This window comes from Gigantopelta aegis, chromosome 1, assembly GCF_016097555.1.
Source record: "Gigantopelta aegis isolate Gae_Host chromosome 1, Gae_host_genome, whole genome shotgun sequence".
Lineage (NCBI taxonomy): Eukaryota > Metazoa > Mollusca > Gastropoda > Neomphalida > Peltospiridae > Gigantopelta > Gigantopelta aegis.
This window is the reverse complement of record NC_054699.1, coordinates 2,980,307-2,999,349: the sequence shown is the minus strand read 5'-3', so window position 1 is coordinate 2,999,349 and position 19,043 is coordinate 2,980,307. Positions and strand designations below refer to the sequence as shown.

Sequence of the window (19,043 nt, the reverse complement as noted above, 5' to 3'; positions counted from 1 at the left end):
GAGCCAGGTGCCCATGACCCCCCACCCCCAATCTTGAACTTGTCAGCATCATCTGACAACAGATATAATGACATTCTTCGTTGAATGAATGCAGAGCCCTATGAAAATGATGTAATTAATGTGTACAAATGAAGTGGTGGGGGGGGGGGGGGGATTTTATTGTAATTAACAGTATACAGTGATTAGAACAAACATTTCAATAGCCAGTGAAATTTGATACATCTGCATATAAATGATGATGTGCCTTTTAAACATTTTTACAAGAGAGTTTTAATATTTTATTATAATGAATGTGAAATGTAAAGTGTTTGTTAGTGATGCTTGTTGTAAGTGATGTATCTGTATATATTAGTACTGCCACTCGTGTATTATATGCAATATTCCTTGTACAGTTTTCTTTATGAACTCAATTTATGAATTTTCATGTTCTTTGGGTTTTTAATATATATATATATATATATACATGCACATACACCCCCCTCACACGCACACACACCACACACACTGTAAAGTACTTTCTGTATCCCCATGTTTGAGCTAATATTTGTCTTGGTGCTTAATTCACTAAACTCTTGCAACTTTGTAATATCGCAGTGCGATGCGCAAGGACAATGCGATGTTACTTAAGGGAACTTAAGTGAGCTTTGTGAATTAGGCCACAGATTATTATGGATTTTTTTTCTTCTGCATTCTCATATATATATATATAGTGGCTTCAATTATCATCAAATTAAAGAAAATCCAATGGACTCTTAGATTATGAAGATGAAATGATTTTCTAATTGTCTTTTAAAGATTTCCCACTAAAATATACCTACAGGTATATGCTTATTGCAAAAAGCACCAATTTTTTTTTTTAAATTCAGGGAAAATCTTTGAGTTTATAACCATGTAATTAGTTCTATTATACTAGAAAAGGAATGTTGGTTTGATAACACCCCAGCACATTGTTTAGTAACACCCCAGCACATTGTTTAGTAACACCCCAGCACATCGTATTTTATTTCTATATTGAAATAGACATTTTAGACTATTGCTGTCAATTATTTAGGATCTATTGAAATAGACATTTTAGACTATTACTGTTAATTAATTAGGATCTATTGAAATAGACATTGCAGACTATTGCTGTCAATTAATTAGGATCTATTGAAATAGACATTTCAGACTATTACTGTCAATTAGGATCTATTGAAATAGACATTTCAGACTATTGCTGTCAATTAATTAGGATCTATTGAAATAGACATTTCAGACTATTACTGTCAATTAATTAGGATCTATTACTGTTAATTAATTAGGATCTATTGAAATAGACATTTCAGACTATTGCTGTCAATTAATTAGGATCTACTGAAATAGACATTTTAGACTATTACTGTTAATTAATTAGGATAATTATATTGTTGAAATGTTGAGACCATCGATTTTATTAATCTCAGAATTAGGGTGAGGTGCTCAAGACATAGCATTGAATCCACTCAGTGGATCCATTCTCGGACTGGGATTTTTCCATTTTTGGACTGGGATTTTTCCATTCTCAGACTGGGATTTTTCTATTATCTGACTGGGATTTTTCCATTCTCGTACTGGGTTTTTCCATTATCAGACTGGGATTCTTCCATTCTCAGACTGGGATTTTTTCCATCCCACCAGTGCCAGCTGGTATGTCAGACTTGTGTTTGATATCCAATAGCTTATAATTAAATAATCAATGTGCTCTATAAGCATCATCGTGGTTCTTGATAGACTGGTTTTGAACCTTGAAAAAAAAACCCATTTCAACCTGTGTCCCACAACATATATCAAAGACTGTGATATGTACTATCCTGTCTGTATAAAAGATCAGATGCAGCTTGTTTGGAAGCAGTGTGGTGGCAGCAGCTGGTTTTCTCTCCATCACCTTGCCTGATGTACGGTCAGTTTGGGATCGATCCCCATTGGGCTATTTCTCGTTCCAGCCAGTCAAAAGGCTGTGGTATGTGCTTCACTGTCTGTGGGAAAGTGCATATAAAAGATCTTTTGCTGCTAATGGAAAAATGTGGCATTAGAATTACCAAATGTTTGACAACCAATAGCCGATGATTAATGAATCTAGTGGTGGTGTTAATCAAAATCACAAAATAGACAGTTTAAAAAGTGTTGGGGCATCTTTAACAGACATTCCCTTTCCTTTGATTTGTCTGACATCACTGAATGTAGTCATGTTTTATACATGTTCAAATTATAAATATAATGTCATTTATTATCCACAAGCTTCAAGATATTCAAGAAAATATAACCAGTATGTCATAATGATTTCATGAGCACACAGATGACATCATTTTGGGAAGTGACGTTATAACTTAATGCAGCTTCTCCAGTCTTAGCTCTGTGTAATCACTTACCAAACTGATGTCATTGCGTCATCTCCTTCCAGTTATGTTTGAAACATTTTGACATGGTCTTTTATTCGTAAATAAAAGTAAAAAAATATTGATAATGTGGATAATATATAATAAAGAAATTATTACACTCACCTGTGAATCGTACTGATTTTACAAAACTTGTGCAATCCAAGAATCCTGACACTCATTTCATAAAATCAGTACGACACACAAGCTCATATAATAATCTCTATATATCTTATGGGGAAGGAGGAGAGAATATTGGGGGGAAGAGGGGGGAGGAAATACACTTTTATATAATTTATGTTCCAGCTGAGCCAGTTGATGTTTTGTTACGTTTATACTTTATTACATTCATGATATACATGTTCATGTTTTCTTTCCCCAATTTGTTTTTCTTTACGGCTGAATATATTTTTAGTTGACCAGTTTTCTGTATTATATAGAAATACATCTCTGTTCACTGTAATGCGTTTTTGTTCACCGGGTAGATAGGAATATATTTATCTTGATTGTAATGTATTTATGTATTTTTGTTTAACTATACATGTAGAATAGACAGAAAGTATATTTTTTAATGTATTCTGTTTTAACTGTAGTAAGATCTCTCTTCCTTTTCACAGTTTCCAGTTCTGTCATACCAGTATACCCGGTAAGAGATCAGTTTATTACATTCAGACAGAAAAGCGTTCAAATCAACTTTTAGTACCGATATATTTAGTATTCAAGTCTGTTACTTTAAAGGCATACTGTCACAGATTTAAGGACCTTATTTGTCTAAAAATGAATGATAAATCAAAATTACATTAATTTTTACAGACCAAATCTAGCTATTGCATCACTTTAACTACACCATGATGGAGTGAAATCCATGTCAACCCTCTCAGCAATGTTAGTTTTTGAATTGTGGACCATTGCCATAATTCAATTGTTTTTACAAAATATCATAATTAGTAGAGTATGGTGGTTACATAGATGGTTGAATAAAGTACATTTAGGGACAAATCAAATATATATATTTTAAAGTAATGCTTTAAGCCATGTAATAGGTCAGTGGTCTGTGACAATATGCCTTTAAGAAAGCAACACAAATGCAATATGTCAGTACGTTTGTAAGGCAGTAAGGGTTCCAATAGCGGTAGTAGCTCAGTTTACATCTCTTTAGTATAATATTGTCAGGAAGCTCAAATTCTCAGTAGCTCAAATTCTCAGTAGCTCAAAATTTACTTAGTTTAATAGTACTTTAATAAGCTCATCATTATAGAGGGAATTCAGGTTTTATGCAGATTTAGTTTTGAGTTTATAATGTGTTTCCACTCAAGTTAATTAACACAACATAAGAGTAATTAGGTAGTTTTTTTTTCTTACTACCAATGAAAAGTTATTTATCTAATTATTCAAAATATTTATACCAACAAATCTAATTGGACTTATTTATTCCCACCACCAATAAAAATATGTTCTCGAATCCAGTATATTTGTAACAACAAATCTGATTGGATCTTTGTTAAAAATTTATTCTTTAGTCTGTTATCAAACATTCGTGGAAATGACCAAGATGTTATGCAGGGTGGCTAAAAATATTTAAGAAATTTCCATTTTACCAGTGGGTTTTACCTTCATAAAAATGGAGATTTTTTGTGTCAGGTTGGAACTCTTATATTTGCAAAAAAATTAAAAAATGTTTTAAATGTGTGTAATTTTGTGTGTTCATTTAATTGTCTTCTGCATTTACTGAACTTTAAAGCTTAAGTTGCAGAACATGTGTTTGGATGTTCATGTAATTCTGTGTTGTTTTCAAACAAATTCAAACATTGGCTTGTTGATTTTATCTTTTATTTCAATTTTGTTTTTAAATATTTTGTTTACTTTTTAAATATATATTCTGTGCACTATTTGTTTATTATTTTCATTGTGTATGTATATATTATTCAGATTAGAAATGAATGTCTTGTATTAAAAAAGCAATGATCAGTAGTTGTATTATTACCACTGTGTGTTTATGGCAAACAGCAAAAAAAGAGGCTTATTCTAATAAACTTTGTTTTCTTGTTTGTTTTACTGTTAGATTTTACATATATAAGATGGAAAGTACTCAGTAGTATAAAAAACACAGGGACACTTAAGCATGTCTTTTTAAACAATATATTAATAAACACATGTATATTTATATGTTAAGATAGACATAAATTAACATAAAGGTTGCACATCACCATTCACTTTTGCATTTATTTCAATACAATTTCTCTCACAGAATAGTCTGTCAAAAATAGGTCAGCAAAAATGTGACAGCAATTTTAGGAAATACAGTAACTGTTGCTTCATAACTAACATTTTTTCTAATTTACTATAATGGTATTATGTTAAGTTAAATATCAGTTTTACTTGCACATCTTACGACATGTATTGTCTATGCAAACATTTTCAAAAAGGTTGATCAAAGTAACAAAAGTTCAAAAATGTCTGAATGTTCTACCAAAGTAAAGTTTGTTTTATTTAACGACGCCACTAGAACACATTGATTTTTTATCTTATCATCAGCTATTGGACGTCAAACATATGGTCATTCTGACAGTTTTTTTTAGAGGAAACCGCTGTCACCACATAGGCTACTCTTTTATGACAGACAGCAAGGGATCTTTTATTTGCGCTTCCCACAGGCAGGATAGCACAAACCATAGCATTTGTTGAACCAGTTATGGATCACTGGTCGGTGCAAGTGGTTTACACCTACCCATTGAGCCTTGCGGAGCACTCACTCAGGGTTTGGAGCCAGTATCTAGATTAAAAATCCCATGCCTCGACTGGGATTCGAAACCAGTACCTACCAGCCTGTAGACCGATGGCCTAAGAGTGTTCTACCACTACAAGTGTAGTTTTTAAATTATTACAGTAACTATGTATCAAAAACTAAAACACAGTCTTAAGTATATTATGTATTTGATGTACAAAATAATAACAATACAGTGACAATATTATCACAGAAATGATGTGTGTTTACGTCCAGTGTCTCTCCCCCCACCACCACTAAAATAACTGATTTTTTTTGTAGTTGGATGGTTTTGTTTGAAAAGGATGTGAGTCACTTTTGTGTAAAACCAGTCACCACTGAACAATAATCGTAACAAAATAATTCACAAATAACTGTTACAAAACAGTTATCATTTTCCTAAAGCTCCATTCTACAAATCAAAGCAGAAGGACACTTCATATACAGATGCAACCAAGACTTCTTACAAATCAAGCCAAATACATTTCATAATGGGCCAAATAATGCTTTTTCTTCAAACAGACGAAACGGGACAACTAAGGTTTTCTTCTACAAATAGAGATACATTTCATATATAGAGGCAACTAAGGCCTTTTCTACATATTGAGACAAATATATTTTATATATGGGGCAACTAAGGCGTCTTCCTACAAACTGAGGCAGGTAAATTTCATGCACGGGCAACTAAGGCATTTTCTTCATATTGAGACGAATACATTTTATTTACGGGTCAACTAAGGCGTCTTCCTACAAACTGAGACAGGTAAATTTCATGCCTGGGCAACTACGACCTTTTTCTACAAATCTAGACTGACTAGTTTTCAAATTGATGCAAAGGCACATGTATAAAGGTAAAACTAAGGCTTGGTTCTACTAATTGAAGTACACGGACATTTCACATATAACTGCAACTAAAGCTTGCTGCTGCAGATTGAGAGGTACATTTCACATCATACACATGAAAGAAAGACATTTCACATAAAGCTTTCTACATATCGAGGCACAGGCACACATAGGTGCAATTAAGGCTTGTTTCTACAAAATGGAAGAAAAGGCACATTTCACATACAGGTGCAACTAATGCTTCTTTCTACATATCAAGGCAACAAGCACATATTGGTGCAATTAAGGCTTGTTTCTACAAATTAAGGGAAAGGTACATTTCACATACAGGCACAACCAAAGCTTCTTTCTACATAATTTAGGCACAGTCACACACATTTCACATACCAGTGCAACTAAGGCTTCTTACTACACATTGACGCACAGGCACACAGGTGCAATTATGGCCTGTTTCTACAAATTGAGGAATTAAAGGCACATTTCATATATCGGTACAGGTTCAACTAAGGTTTGTTTGACTGTACATTAGGATATCACTTGTAATAAAAGGACTGAGGGATGATTTAAAACAATAACTATACACACTGAGCAGAATGGCTGCTAATGCTGGGTTCAGGTAACTTTGGTGCCTCTGATACCAGGCTTTTGAACAACCTGCCATTTTGATGCCTCGCTAAACAACTGGCTGATGGTTCCTCTGTTCTTTTTAATATTGCGATGTCCAGAAGCAGACGCGGCCCGCGGTGGTGGTTTGGGGTCACTGGGCAGACGGTCACCTTCATGCATCAGTCGAGACATTCTGCCTCCTTTATCGAGATTCGCCTGCTCGGATCCTTCAGCTTTTACCCGTGGCTCCGGACGTCCAGATGACGGTTGCTTCCCGTAGTTTTGGAACAGAGTGTTTACCCGTTTACCCTTGTCCAGCTCTGCAATGTCTGCTGCTTCTGGTTTGACGCGAGGAACACCTCTAGTAGAACGTGGGGTTTCTCCGTACCTGCCCATCACCTTCCCCATCTGTGCACCAGCACCCAGTGAAGCATTCTGAGAGCCTTCCAGTTTTATCCGCGGTTGAGGTTTCGGAGACTCTGGAATCTCCTTTGGGTTATGCAACAAACTGTTCATCCTTCCTCCAAGGTCCAAGGAAGCACTGACCGACCCTTCATCTTTAACTCGGCCGGGAGGTCGACTGGAGGGAGGGAGATGTCCATAGTTACTGAAGAGATTAGCTATTCCTTTGCCCTTATTGGCTTCTGCAATCTCCTCGGCTTCAGGTTTGACTCTCGGCGCCGGACTGTAGTCCACTGCTGATGAATGTGACTGTGACTGTCCTTGTGATAACAAGGAACCCACGTTTCCTGACCTTCCAAGTTCATAGTTGCGTCTTGCACTGTCCGAGGGACATTTTGGCTCTGGTGGAGGAGGTTGAGGAGGACCAGGGTTGTTGGCATCAAACAGGTTGATGCATCCTTTGTGTTTCCTGGCGTTCTCCTCTGCTTCTGGTTTAACACGAGCTGCTGGTCGTGGAGTTCTGTAAGATCCTGTCGGGTCATACCCTGGGTAAGGAGCTGCTTTATCTGCAACCATAGTTCTGGGGGAAAAAAGAAAAGAATATGATATAGATTAAAAGTTTGTTTTGTTTAACAACAAAACTAGAGCACATTGATGTATTAATCATCGGCTATTGGATGTCAAACATGGCACTTTTGATATATTATAGTCTTAGAGAAGAAACCCACTACATTTTTACATCAGTAGCAAGCGATCTTTACTATTCACCATCCCATAGACAGGACAGCACATACCACAGCCACATATACAGTCATGATGCACTGGCTGTAACGAGAAAAAGCCAAATGCATCTATCTCTGATCAACCGTGCATCAAGTGACTGCTTTACCACTGAGCTATATCCCACCCTGAACATGATATAGATGAAATGGCATCAATTGAAATTAATTGCGACCTCTTTGAAGGGTAGAAATAACTCTCAAGTGAGAAGACTCATCTAGGAACATGTAAAGTCCAAAGGATGCTTGTTTAAATGTTGTCCTCAAACCACACAATATAAAACACTGGCTATGAAAATGTATCACTGAACCCATCAATATTTCTGACATGGGGTACATCACCTCCCCTACCTCTCCCCTCTTTCAATACCAATGTGATTAAAACATACTGAACCGAATTTACAAAGCCTGTTTTTCTTAAATGCATGTGTTTAAACATTGTAAATGTACAGGCTTTGGTGGCGTCATGGTTAAGCTGGTAGGTACTGGGTTCGCAGCCTGGTACCGGCTCCCACCCAGAGTGAGTTTTAACGACTCAGTGGTAGGTGTAAGGCCACTACACCCTGTCTCTCTCAGTAACCACAAACAATTAACAACTAATCCACTATCCTGGTCAGCCAGCCCAGATAGCTGAGGTGTGTGCCCAGGACAGCATGTTTGAACCTTAATTGGATATAAGGAAAAAATTTAAAATAAGTTGAATTGTAAATGTATGTAGTTACATGCATGTAAGTCTAAAACAGGCTTTGTAAATTCGGCCATAGTCTGAATCGGAGGTTACCTGGTTGTGTGCAACCCTACTTTTAAAGGGATGTAGCCCAGTGGTAAGGCGCTCGATGCACGGTCGGTGTGGGATCGATCCCCGTCGGTGGGCCCATTGGGCTATTTCTTGTTCCAGCCAGTGCACCACGACTGGTATATCAAAGGCTGTGGTATGTGCTATCCTGTGTGGGATGGTGCATATAAAAGATTCCTTGCTGCTAATCGAAACGAGTAACCCATGAAGTGGCGGTAGTGGGTTTGCTCTCTCAATATCTGTGTGGTCCTTAACCATATGACCGTAAATAAAATGTGATGAGTGCGTTGTTAAATAAAACATAAATGTCTGTCTTTCCCTAATTTTAAAATTAAAATAATTAACTATTTCTTTAATTGAATCAGCATGAACATTTTACCATTGGACTTGCCAGGATTTTATGGGGGTCTGTGAGTCGTGATATAAGGCGACAGGCAAATAAAAAAGGTAATGAGAGAAAAACAAATAGGTGTGATTGGAAGGGGGAGGGGTTACAAGACTAGGCTACCGGTGCATTTGACATTATACACAGAAATCCAATATTACGAAATGTATACTAATTTTAATAATACATAGTTAACTAGTGTATTCTTACCTTAATACCTGTGCAGTTTAGAATTTATATTACACAGGTAAATTAATCAGCTTTGATAACCTTAAGGCTCATCAACTAATAATCAAGTTGTCAGTCTGTTGACGGCTCAAATTTTATTTCCACACATGCGTCGTCAAATAGCATTAATACCCAATTATTTTAGAAACTAATATACTGTTACCTCGTTGGTCATTGTTTTAACTAAGAACAAGTGACGAGAATTATAAAATATGTCCTGTATGAAATGGAAAGTGATAAATAAGCATAGTTACGATAAACAAACAACAGCCTCGTTTTGGAAACAAGATTGGCAGATTCTTGGATTACTTCCGGTGGCGAGGGAAAACACAAAAAAAACTTTACACGTTTTGCTTCAATCGTTGAACTGTCTGGTGAGTTAATAGGACACATTTTAAGGTTTTTAACCAGTTGTTTGCTTTTGCATCTAACACCTAACATGTTTAAGCACACCAAATCGAAAATCGTATAGTATATAAAATGGTTTTGTAGTGTAATCAAGCTCAAGAAAAGTCTGCCGCCGTGCCGGCTGGTCAACTGTTTTTGAGTTTGCGATTTCCGATTTACTAAATCATATAGCCTACGTCGTAACCATTCCCTGCATTCGTCACTCGATTTTTGCTTTAAATCATTTCTAAGTGTAACGAATTAATGAAATCTAGAAAGTTTATTAAATAAATCATTTGAATGTTTAGATTTTTTCTTAAAATAAAAAATGAGGCCCTAAAACTAGTAAAAGTAAAAATAATTATTTAGTAAATACGGAAATGTTTCCTAGAATAAGATTATTTCTAGCATAATGCCTCAAACTTTGTGATGTTTGTTTCACATGTAGTCTTAGCCTTTTCAGCCTAGTGATCACTCCCTATATCCTCCACACTCCTGGAACAGTGGAATGTTTTAGGAGAGCTGCAAATTGATTGATTAGCCTACTCTGCCGTTTGACTCTGAGAGGTAGACAACATTTGGGAAAGAGTTCGACACGTACCCCTCCATATCAAGGCTCTAAAGACTAACCTTAACTATTGAAAGGGGTTGTACGGGTCGAACTCATGCCGACATTTGGTTGCTCACTACCTCCAGAGATAACTGTATGGCGAAAACAAGGAATGGCTGCCCACCACACGTTAGACAAAGATTCACACTCTAATTCAATATTCCTATTGTTTCATTCTAAATATTGATAAATTTTCGAGTTTGTTGATAAAATATATCACATATTCACTACCTGTTGGTCAATCGCAAACTACTGAATGAGTATTTTTGTAACAGAAAAATCAACCTCCACTGAGGGGATTCGAACCACAGACTCCAGCGAGTCCAGCGCTCTACCAACTGAGCTAATAGGGAAATTCCCACTAGCTACAGCCAGTAGGAGCATTTTATCCAAACACTACTACATATTCCCCCCTCAAGTGAAGCTACGTCCCAGAGCTGTGGGCCACGGGCAGGTGAACTGTTACGGGTCCTGACTGGGTTATAATTGTATTCTTGTGTTAAGAACACACCCAGTCCCTATGTCGGCTCCAAATGTAACAGAAAAATCAACCTCTACTGAGGGGATTCGAACCACAGACTCTCAGTGTGAGAACCCAGCACTCTACCAACTGAGCTAATAGGGAAATTCCCACTAGCTACTGCCAGTAGGAGCACTTTATCCAAACACTACTACATTTTGACAGTAATAAATATTGTTTAAATCAAACTTGATCTAGCATTGCGCCATCAAGTTTCGTTTTGTTTTCGGGTTCGTTTTTTATAACAAGTTTGAGGATTACGAAAAAGCGCATACGGTAGCCTAAGCACCTTGTGTAAGTTTACAGTATTTTGTAAACAATAAACATCCAAATTATTGATACCAGTGCCTGTACTTAGTCTTTTTAATTGGGGGAAGGGATGGGGATTTGCGAAAATAAATCCTAGCAAACTGACTCATTTTCATCAAATCGTGAAAATAAAGTATTTTACAGTACTTCATACATGTGAAGTATTTGTTATTGGTGAATTCTATAAATTATAATAATCAACATTTTTAAACATATTTATTACGTGGGGTTATTTGTGCATCAGAGTACAAATTTTTGCCTACTATATGGTAGGCAGCAATTCTGTTTTTGCTATTGAGTTGTTTGAGTGAGCGATCATAACTGTCCAATTCTCCGTCTGGCTTTTGAATGGCAAAATACTCGAGCAAGGAACATTTTGTTTTGAAAATCTTTATTAGCAATATTTTTAGTCAATTGATAATTGATCAGCAACTACTGTTTAATAGTGGTTTAGATTAGAATTGTGAAGCGATCTCTCACCGTCCGGCTACAAATTGATCACCTTTTAATCGAAGTTTTAATGGATTTCATTTGAAACTCGTATGATTTTGTTCATAGTGAAGACTGCACATGCATTTTGTTTCAGATTTGTTGTTTGATCGGTGTATGTTTTAAAGGTTTGCCATCCTTGTTTGAAACCTCCAACAATATTGAGATTCATCAAAGGTTCTTACAAGTCATGGAATTCCTGGGAAGTTGTGTAATTTGCAAATGTTATTTTCCAAGCTTGAAAATCGTGGAATTACTATATTTTTACAGGCAGAGGGCTACTTTAAATATAGGAAGAAAACATGCCAGTTCACCAGAAAAAACATGTATTTAACAGTGTGTTTAAAAGAACCAAAGGTACAGTCAGTAAATTCAAGAAGCATTTGCAAAATATGTCAATAAACCTCACCAATCTTAAGTGCAACCTTGGGTAACATCCACTGCATGATCAGTTTTGCTGAATTAAAACTAAAATCAAGCCATCATCAATACAGCCAGTTTCAGCAAGTCACTAAAGTTTAAATTTATCAAGTAAAAATGATCATCGTAAAATCATCTTAGGAAACACTTTATTTAAAATGAAAGCATTATTTTATATGGAAAATCACTATGATCATTAACAAAAAAATGACAAGCTGATCATATGATTTACGGAGAACAGAATGTCTGTCACCCTTTTTTAATGCAGCACTGTCAAGATAATGAAAGAAAGAGTAACAGTCGAATATATTGGGGAAACTTCCCGAATGTAGAACTAGAACAGACATGTACATGTGGGTTAATGAGAGTGTGGTTGGTTCACACAGCCCCCTTTAATTGTCACCTAGCAAGAATACTGAACCAAACTGAACACATTTCAGAAACATGTATGTATACATGTAGTATACATGTATGTATGTAACTGGCCATTGGGCTTGAACAATGTACTTACTTGATGGATATATTGATGATAACTAGCCTTTGCATATTCGATTGGACGACTGATCACAAAGGTCAGTTCCTTTCTTTTCATGGTTACAATTTGTACGGTCCTGACAAAGAAATTTGTGGGATCAGTGCGGTGTCTGAAAGGCACCTACGGAAAACTGAATATAGTTTTCTTTTTAATATAATGGCCTTAAAAACTAAAAAAAAAGGTTGAACCGCACATTCGCCAAAAAGGTATTCCTCCCCCCGATGATATGTGTGTTTATATATACACATATATTTAACAGAGTTTTTAGCATAACCCTTTTCTTGTTCATTTAATGGTCTTGTTTACTAGAATGGATTTGTTTTACATTCAGGTTTTTTATTTTACATGTTAACTGATTGGACTATATTTGATTTTATGCACACAGTTTGGGGTGTCAATCACGTATACACGGTCATGGTCATATTTAAAAATTATTTATTAATAAAATTTTACATGAATTATAATATATGCTTTCAATTCAGCTTAATTTTATGTAATTTATTTTAGTGCAAAAAATCTAACATAATTATTATTTTAAATGACATGTTTGTTTGACATGACAAAACTAAACACATGTATACAGGGTAGGTGGTGATATTAATTTATGATCACAAAAGTCCTATGTGTATGTGTATACTAAGACAAAGAAGTTTTGCAATGTACATGTTTTTAAATAAAAGAAAACTTGTGACTTTCAAAGAGAAATCACACTGGATTATTTGTCAGTATAAATAACGAGAGTTTCAACACAAAATGAAATGCTTTTAACCATCACATCATTGAATGTAGCTTACTTTAAACATGAAAGCAGGGAAGGTTTTGTTTTTAAAATCTCGATTAGCGATATTTCTAGTTAATGAAAAATTGATATGTACTGTCGCGGAAAATGGACGGAATTCCTATTGTGAAACGGAATTACGATTTTCCGCGAAGTTAAAAAAATTAATACCATTTTACTATTGCCACACACTGTAAAACTGATGATTGGCCCGTGTGCAGTACTATTGGCAAACGCGTAGTGTCGTATTTACCGGTGCTACATTCAGCCAGACCGAGTGGAAAAACATAAACCAAATGGCCACGTTGGGAACTAAATACTTCACGAACGTTAGCGAAATGTTTGCTGGCTGAACTTGGGACTGGCTCACTGCTTAGTCTGTTACACCTGCGCAGACGGGACAGGTTTGGGGTTTTTTTTTTTTTTTTTCAGGAGTAAGTTCAGTCAGCGGTTTGTCGCTAACGTTTGTCATGGAAAACTGATTTTTACGTTTTGTTAACACTAAGCCCAGTTAAATAAAACAGTGCACTCAATTGTTGGACAAATATGCTTTATATAGTTGTTATAACTGTAACCTTTGCTCCGATTTTTCACTACTAATATGAAAGCCTACTTTGATTTAGCAACAAATAGCGACACCAGTCAATTTTCGGACCCTTGTTTTGGTTTCGTACAAAGTAAATAAAACAGACGCAATGTTTTTGTTTTTTTTATGATATATTTAACAAAAGGTACTTTTAATTTTTTTTTATCTTTTAAAACTTAAAAATTTAATACTTTGTCAAGAATTATGAAAAAGTAAACAGTAAACAGCGTTGTCTGCCTGTTATGTTAATTTGTCACAGCTTGTGTTATTTAAATTGTTAATTAGGCCTACACGTTGTATTCTGAAACGGAAATGAAACAGAATTTACAAAAACATGAAACGGAAAATAGTTTTTTTTTTTAAAACGGAAAATCACTGGGTCTATGTTTAGTGTTTTACAATTGTATGGCAAATCTATGCTGAACATTTTTGTCGTAGTATATACCTCGGGAAGCAACATATTTTAACTAGAATACCTTGGGTATCAACACATTTAAACTAGAATACATGTATTGTGTGTGTGTAACTTGACTTAAAGACTAACAGGTAAACAGGATTACACTTGGGTCACTTCACCCCATGGTGTGTGTGTGTACACCTGTGTTTCTCAGAAACTGGATAATGTACATTTATAGTAAAGATGCTCCAGGTAGGTCAGGGTCAACCAGATTTTGTACACATGCTCACATGTGGACAAAGCAGCACCAGTCACCTTGTATGGACAGAGGTCAAAGGCAAACTGATTTGATTTACAGATACCTCAGCCGAAGAAATGGCAACAAAATAGAAGCTATCAACAGGACTTAAATATTCCTGTATTATTAAAATATTTTCCCTAAGGTTGGTGTACCACGACATGTGTAAATCATATTTTTATGTGTGAATTTTTATCTCTCCTGCTAGGTCTAAAAACAATTAACTGCTTTTCATAGCCTGCCATTTGGAGCCCTGTACGTTGTTTCCTTAGTTTTATCTATCTTTATACACAATGCGTATTTTTACAATGTATTTTTATACCATGGCCTTTGATGTACCAGTTGTTGCGTGAGTGGGTGGGGCAGTTCAAAACCAGTGCACTGAGTGTTCTGTCTATGTGCTACTTTTTATTTTGTACCTCTCGGTTGCCTAAAGTTAGTCACCTGTACCTGTTGCTGCTGTTACCGGTACACCTTTACTTTCCTAACATACATGTAGGTGTGTCTGCTCGAGCAGGTTTGACTATATACTCTTCAAAAAAAGAAACGCAAAAGGGTACAAATGGGTTATAACTCCGATTTTATGTTTCCTACCGGTTCATGCTTTGTGAATATAAGGTCATTGCATGTCCCAAACACATTCCCACGGTTACATTCGATAAAACGCAGCTACTGTACAATAAAGTTCCAAAATGTGAATATTCGCAAAAACGCAGCCACGTGCAAACCATGTCACCACTGCACGTGCGTTGTCTGCACGTGCAACATGAACACCGACAGTATAAAAGTGCAGGGTGTTCGCTTGCCTGGCCTCTGTATCTGGCCGACAGTTGACAATCCAGGACATGCCACGTCTCAGTGAACCGCAGAGAAACAATGCCATCGGCCGACTAGACGCAGGCGAATCCAGAACGGCCGTTGCCAGGGCATTCCATGTGTCCCCAAGCACCATCTCCAGACTGTGGGACCGTTACCAGCAACATGGATCAACACGTGACCTCCCTAGATCCGGTCGACCACGGCTTACTACCCCCGGGCAGGACCGCTATATCCGGGTACGCCACCTTCGGGAACGATTGACTACTGCCACCTCCACAGCCGCAGCAATACCAGGTTTGCGCAGGATATCCGACCAGACCGTACGGAACCGCCTACGTGAGGTAGGAATTCGTGCCAGACGTCCAGTTCGAGGTGTCATCTTAACACCACAACACCGTCGACTCCGACTGCAGTGGTGCCAGATTCATCGACAATGGCCTCAACTGCGATGGAGACAGGTGTGGTTCAGTGACGAGTCCCGATTTCTGCTCCGACGTCATGATGGAAGATGTCGCGTGTATAGGCGTCGTGGTGAACGTTATGCGGCAAACTGCGTGCAGGAAGTGGGGACAGATTCGGCGGGGGTAGTGTCATGGTGTGGGCAGCCATCTCACACACTGGCAGAACTGACCTGGTCCACGTGCAGGGCAACCTGAATGCACAGGGCTACATTGACCAGATCCTCCGGCCACACATCGTTCCAGTTATGGCCAACGCCAACGCAGTGTTCCAACATGACAACGCCAGGCCTCACACAGCACGTCTCACAACGGCTTTCCTACAGAACAACAACATTAATGTCCTTCCTTGGCCATCGACATCACCGGATTTAAACCCAATTGAGAATCTATGGGACGAGTTGGACCGACGCCTCCGACAGCGACAACCACAGCCCCAGACCCTGCCCGAGCTGGCAGCAGCCTTGCAGGCCGAGTGGGCCACCATCCCCCGGGACGTCATCCGTACTCTGGTTGCTTCAATGGGCAGGCGGTGCCAGGCAGTTGTCAACACACGCGGAGGCCACACCCGGTATTGACTCCAGATGACCGTGACCTTGGTGGTGTGTCCTATCACTTACTCACAATGGACTAGAGTGAATTGTGAACAATCCTGCAACATTTGGTAATTATCGGACTCACCATTCAATAATTAAATCAATTCTCCAAATGTTACGACAATGTGGTTTTGCGTTTCTTCTTTTGAAGAGTATATATATATATTCATGTCTGGAAAAGAAAGTGACTTTATAATCGGTGATTTATCTCTGTCAGTAGTGAACTCATCTAAGGTGTTCAGATCATAGGATAAAACCATCTTGGTGGAGCCAGTGGGTGTTTTTTCCCATCCCAACCAATGTCCCTCAACTGGTGTATTAAAAGACTATGGTATGTGCTATCCTGGATGTGGGGACGTGCACATAAAAGATCCCTTGCTGCATTAGGAAAAATGTAGCAGGTTTCTTCTGGTGACTACGTGTCAAAACTAATTTTTCACATCTAACAGCTGATGATTAATAAATCAATGTCCTCGAGTGGTGTCATTAAACAAAACAAACTTTTTTTTACTGCAACAAAAACTGCCATCCACAATATCAGGAAACTGTCTGTTGTTTTACAGTAATTCTATTCAGTCCCACATTACATCGGAGGCTGTGAATGTACAGTAGTAGGATTTGGCGCTTCCACTAATTCGCAGATTTTGAATCGTAAGCGTAAAATTATGTGATGGAATTCTAAAATATCTGTTACATAATGTTTACAATTCCAGTGGAATCCTCAAAAGAAATCCTCAAATTCAATATCAATACTGATAGGATGTAGTGCAGTGGTAAAGCGCTCGCTTGATATGCGGTCGGTCTAGGATTGATCCCCGTCGGTGGTCCCACTGAGCTATTTCTTGTTCCAGCCAGTGCACCATGCCTGGTGTATCAAAAGCCATCATATGTGCTGTCATATCTGTGGGGTGGTGCATATAAAAGATCCCTAGCTACTAATGGGAAAATGTAGTAGGTTTCTTCTCTATGACTATATGTCAAAATTACCAAATATTTAACATCCAATAGCCACTGATTAATGAATCAATGTGCTTTAGTTGTGTTGTAATTTAAACAAAACAAACTATTTTACTTTGTACTCTAGTAGTTATAGTTGTAGTAGTATAGTAAAGTGAATTTTGTCTTTGATATCAGGTGTACCATTATATCTTTCCATCAGTATATCTACTAGTCTGATAGATTACCCAATAAACCACTGAGGTTGTTATTAGCTGGTTCGGTTGGGTTACATTTACAAAGTGGCTTGTTAAAACCGATACACGTAACTGCACAATAGATATGGCTGCTTTTAGCTGATAAGACTACACTGCAAAGTTGAAGTTTGTTTTGCCTAATGACACCACTAGAGCACATTCATTTATTTATCATCGGCTAATGGATGTCAAACATTTGGTAATTTTGACATATATAGTCTTAGATATGAAACCTGCTACATTTTTCCATTAGTAGCAGAGGATCTTTTATTTTACACTGGTTTACAAACAAGATAGCACATACCACAGCCGTTTATATGCCATTTGTGGTGCACTGGTTGGAACAAGGAATAGCCCAATAGGCCCACCGACAGGGATTGGTCCCAGACTGACCATGCATCAAGCGATTACTCTTAGCCGATAAGACTACATTACAATATATACTGTAAAACTCTTTAACCTGACCACTCTCAAAGCTGGGTTCACTGTCCGTTTCCCAGTGCAAAGAGAAAGTTAGCGTAAGTCAGTGATTAGCTAATTATCACGCGACTACTACCGAGCTGGCTGGTTCCACTTGAGAGCTCTGTGTTACTGGGATTAGACATTCCTCACTCGGGGTAAAGACTTGATCACAGTGTGCTAGACATGTTTAGTGGGTTGCTAAACTCCACTGTCTGTCAGGCCTCATGCATGCTGTTTGAGAGGAATAATATCGCTGTATTGTTGGCCTGTGTGACTAGGAGTGACCGGTGAGACTTCAAGGTGTTTCACATGTAGTCAGACTATTTTTTTTCACAGAAGCATACACCAGGTACTTGAATAATTTTGTAGAAATGTGTCTTTGACAGGGTTTCTGCCAGAAAATTACATACCCTAAAATCTTGGTAATTAGGGGATACATTTTTATAATTTTAGGAAAGATTGTTTAGTACGAGAAGTACTGTTTAAAATTGGTCAAAGTACATGGAATGCAGTGTCCAATTTGAAAAGGTTTCAAACCCATAACCACCTAGTAGTGGCACTGGCATATATGATCTGTTTTGTTTTTATTACGTACCTTTGAATTATTTTCTGTCAGAAAGCCTGTTTGGAGATCTATGATTTTAATTTATCAGCTACATGTATTTTGTTATGTAATGACTTATTTTGAAAATTGTGTGATTCAAGTTCAGGGCCCCGTTCCACTAAACGATCTTAGCCCTAAGATCAACTTAAGTGCATAGGGTAGCTATGCGCTTAAGGTAATCTTAGGGCTAAGATCACTTCGTGAAACGGGGCCCAGTTGTTTAGTGAACTTTACATTAATTTTTGACAACTGTTTGAGAAAGTCACTAACCCTCACAACAGCTCTAGCAAGTGCCCTATGTATTATAGTAATACAGGTGATAATTTTCACTAGTCACGACCAAAGTCTAGTGAATTTGTCGAACCCTAAAACTTTTGTTTTTAAAT

The 19,043-nt window shown here is 37.4% G+C and overlaps 2 protein-coding genes across 3 annotated transcripts in view; one reads left to right on the top strand and one right to left on the bottom strand.

The window, feature by feature from the left end:
* Positions 1 to 5,310: 5,310 nt before the first annotated feature.
* LOC121369232 lies at positions 5,311 to 9,471 on the bottom strand. Of its 2 annotated transcripts, none has more exons than XM_041494196.1 (2): positions 9,360 to 9,471; positions 5,311 to 7,588 (listed from the first exon to the last, which is right to left on the bottom strand). In XM_041494196.1, exon 2 carries the CDS (start codon positions 7,582 to 7,584, stop codon positions 6,613 to 6,615), a length of 972 nt encoding a protein of 323 aa, XP_041350130.1. In that variant the 5' UTR covers positions 7,585 to 7,588; positions 9,360 to 9,471; the 3' UTR covers positions 5,311 to 6,612. The 2 variants fall into 2 exon arrangements, with proteins under 2 accessions (XP_041350130.1, XP_041350123.1); XM_041494189.1 differs by having other exon boundaries at positions 9,179 to 9,451.
* Positions 9,472 to 9,495: 24 nt separating this feature from the next.
* LOC121369248 overlaps positions 9,496 to 19,043 on the top strand; it is a 30,368-nt gene continuing 20,820 nt past the window's right edge. The window contains exon 1 of the mRNA XM_041494208.1: positions 9,496 to 9,570. The gene's annotated coding sequence lies outside the window, so the exon portion shown is untranslated. The remainder of the gene's footprint in view (positions 9,571 to 19,043) is intronic.

Coding starts and splice junctions, on each gene's coding strand:
- LOC121369232 (XM_041494196.1), bottom strand. CDS start 7,584: ATGGTTGCAGATAAAGCAGCTCCTTACCCAGGGTATGACCCGACAGGA.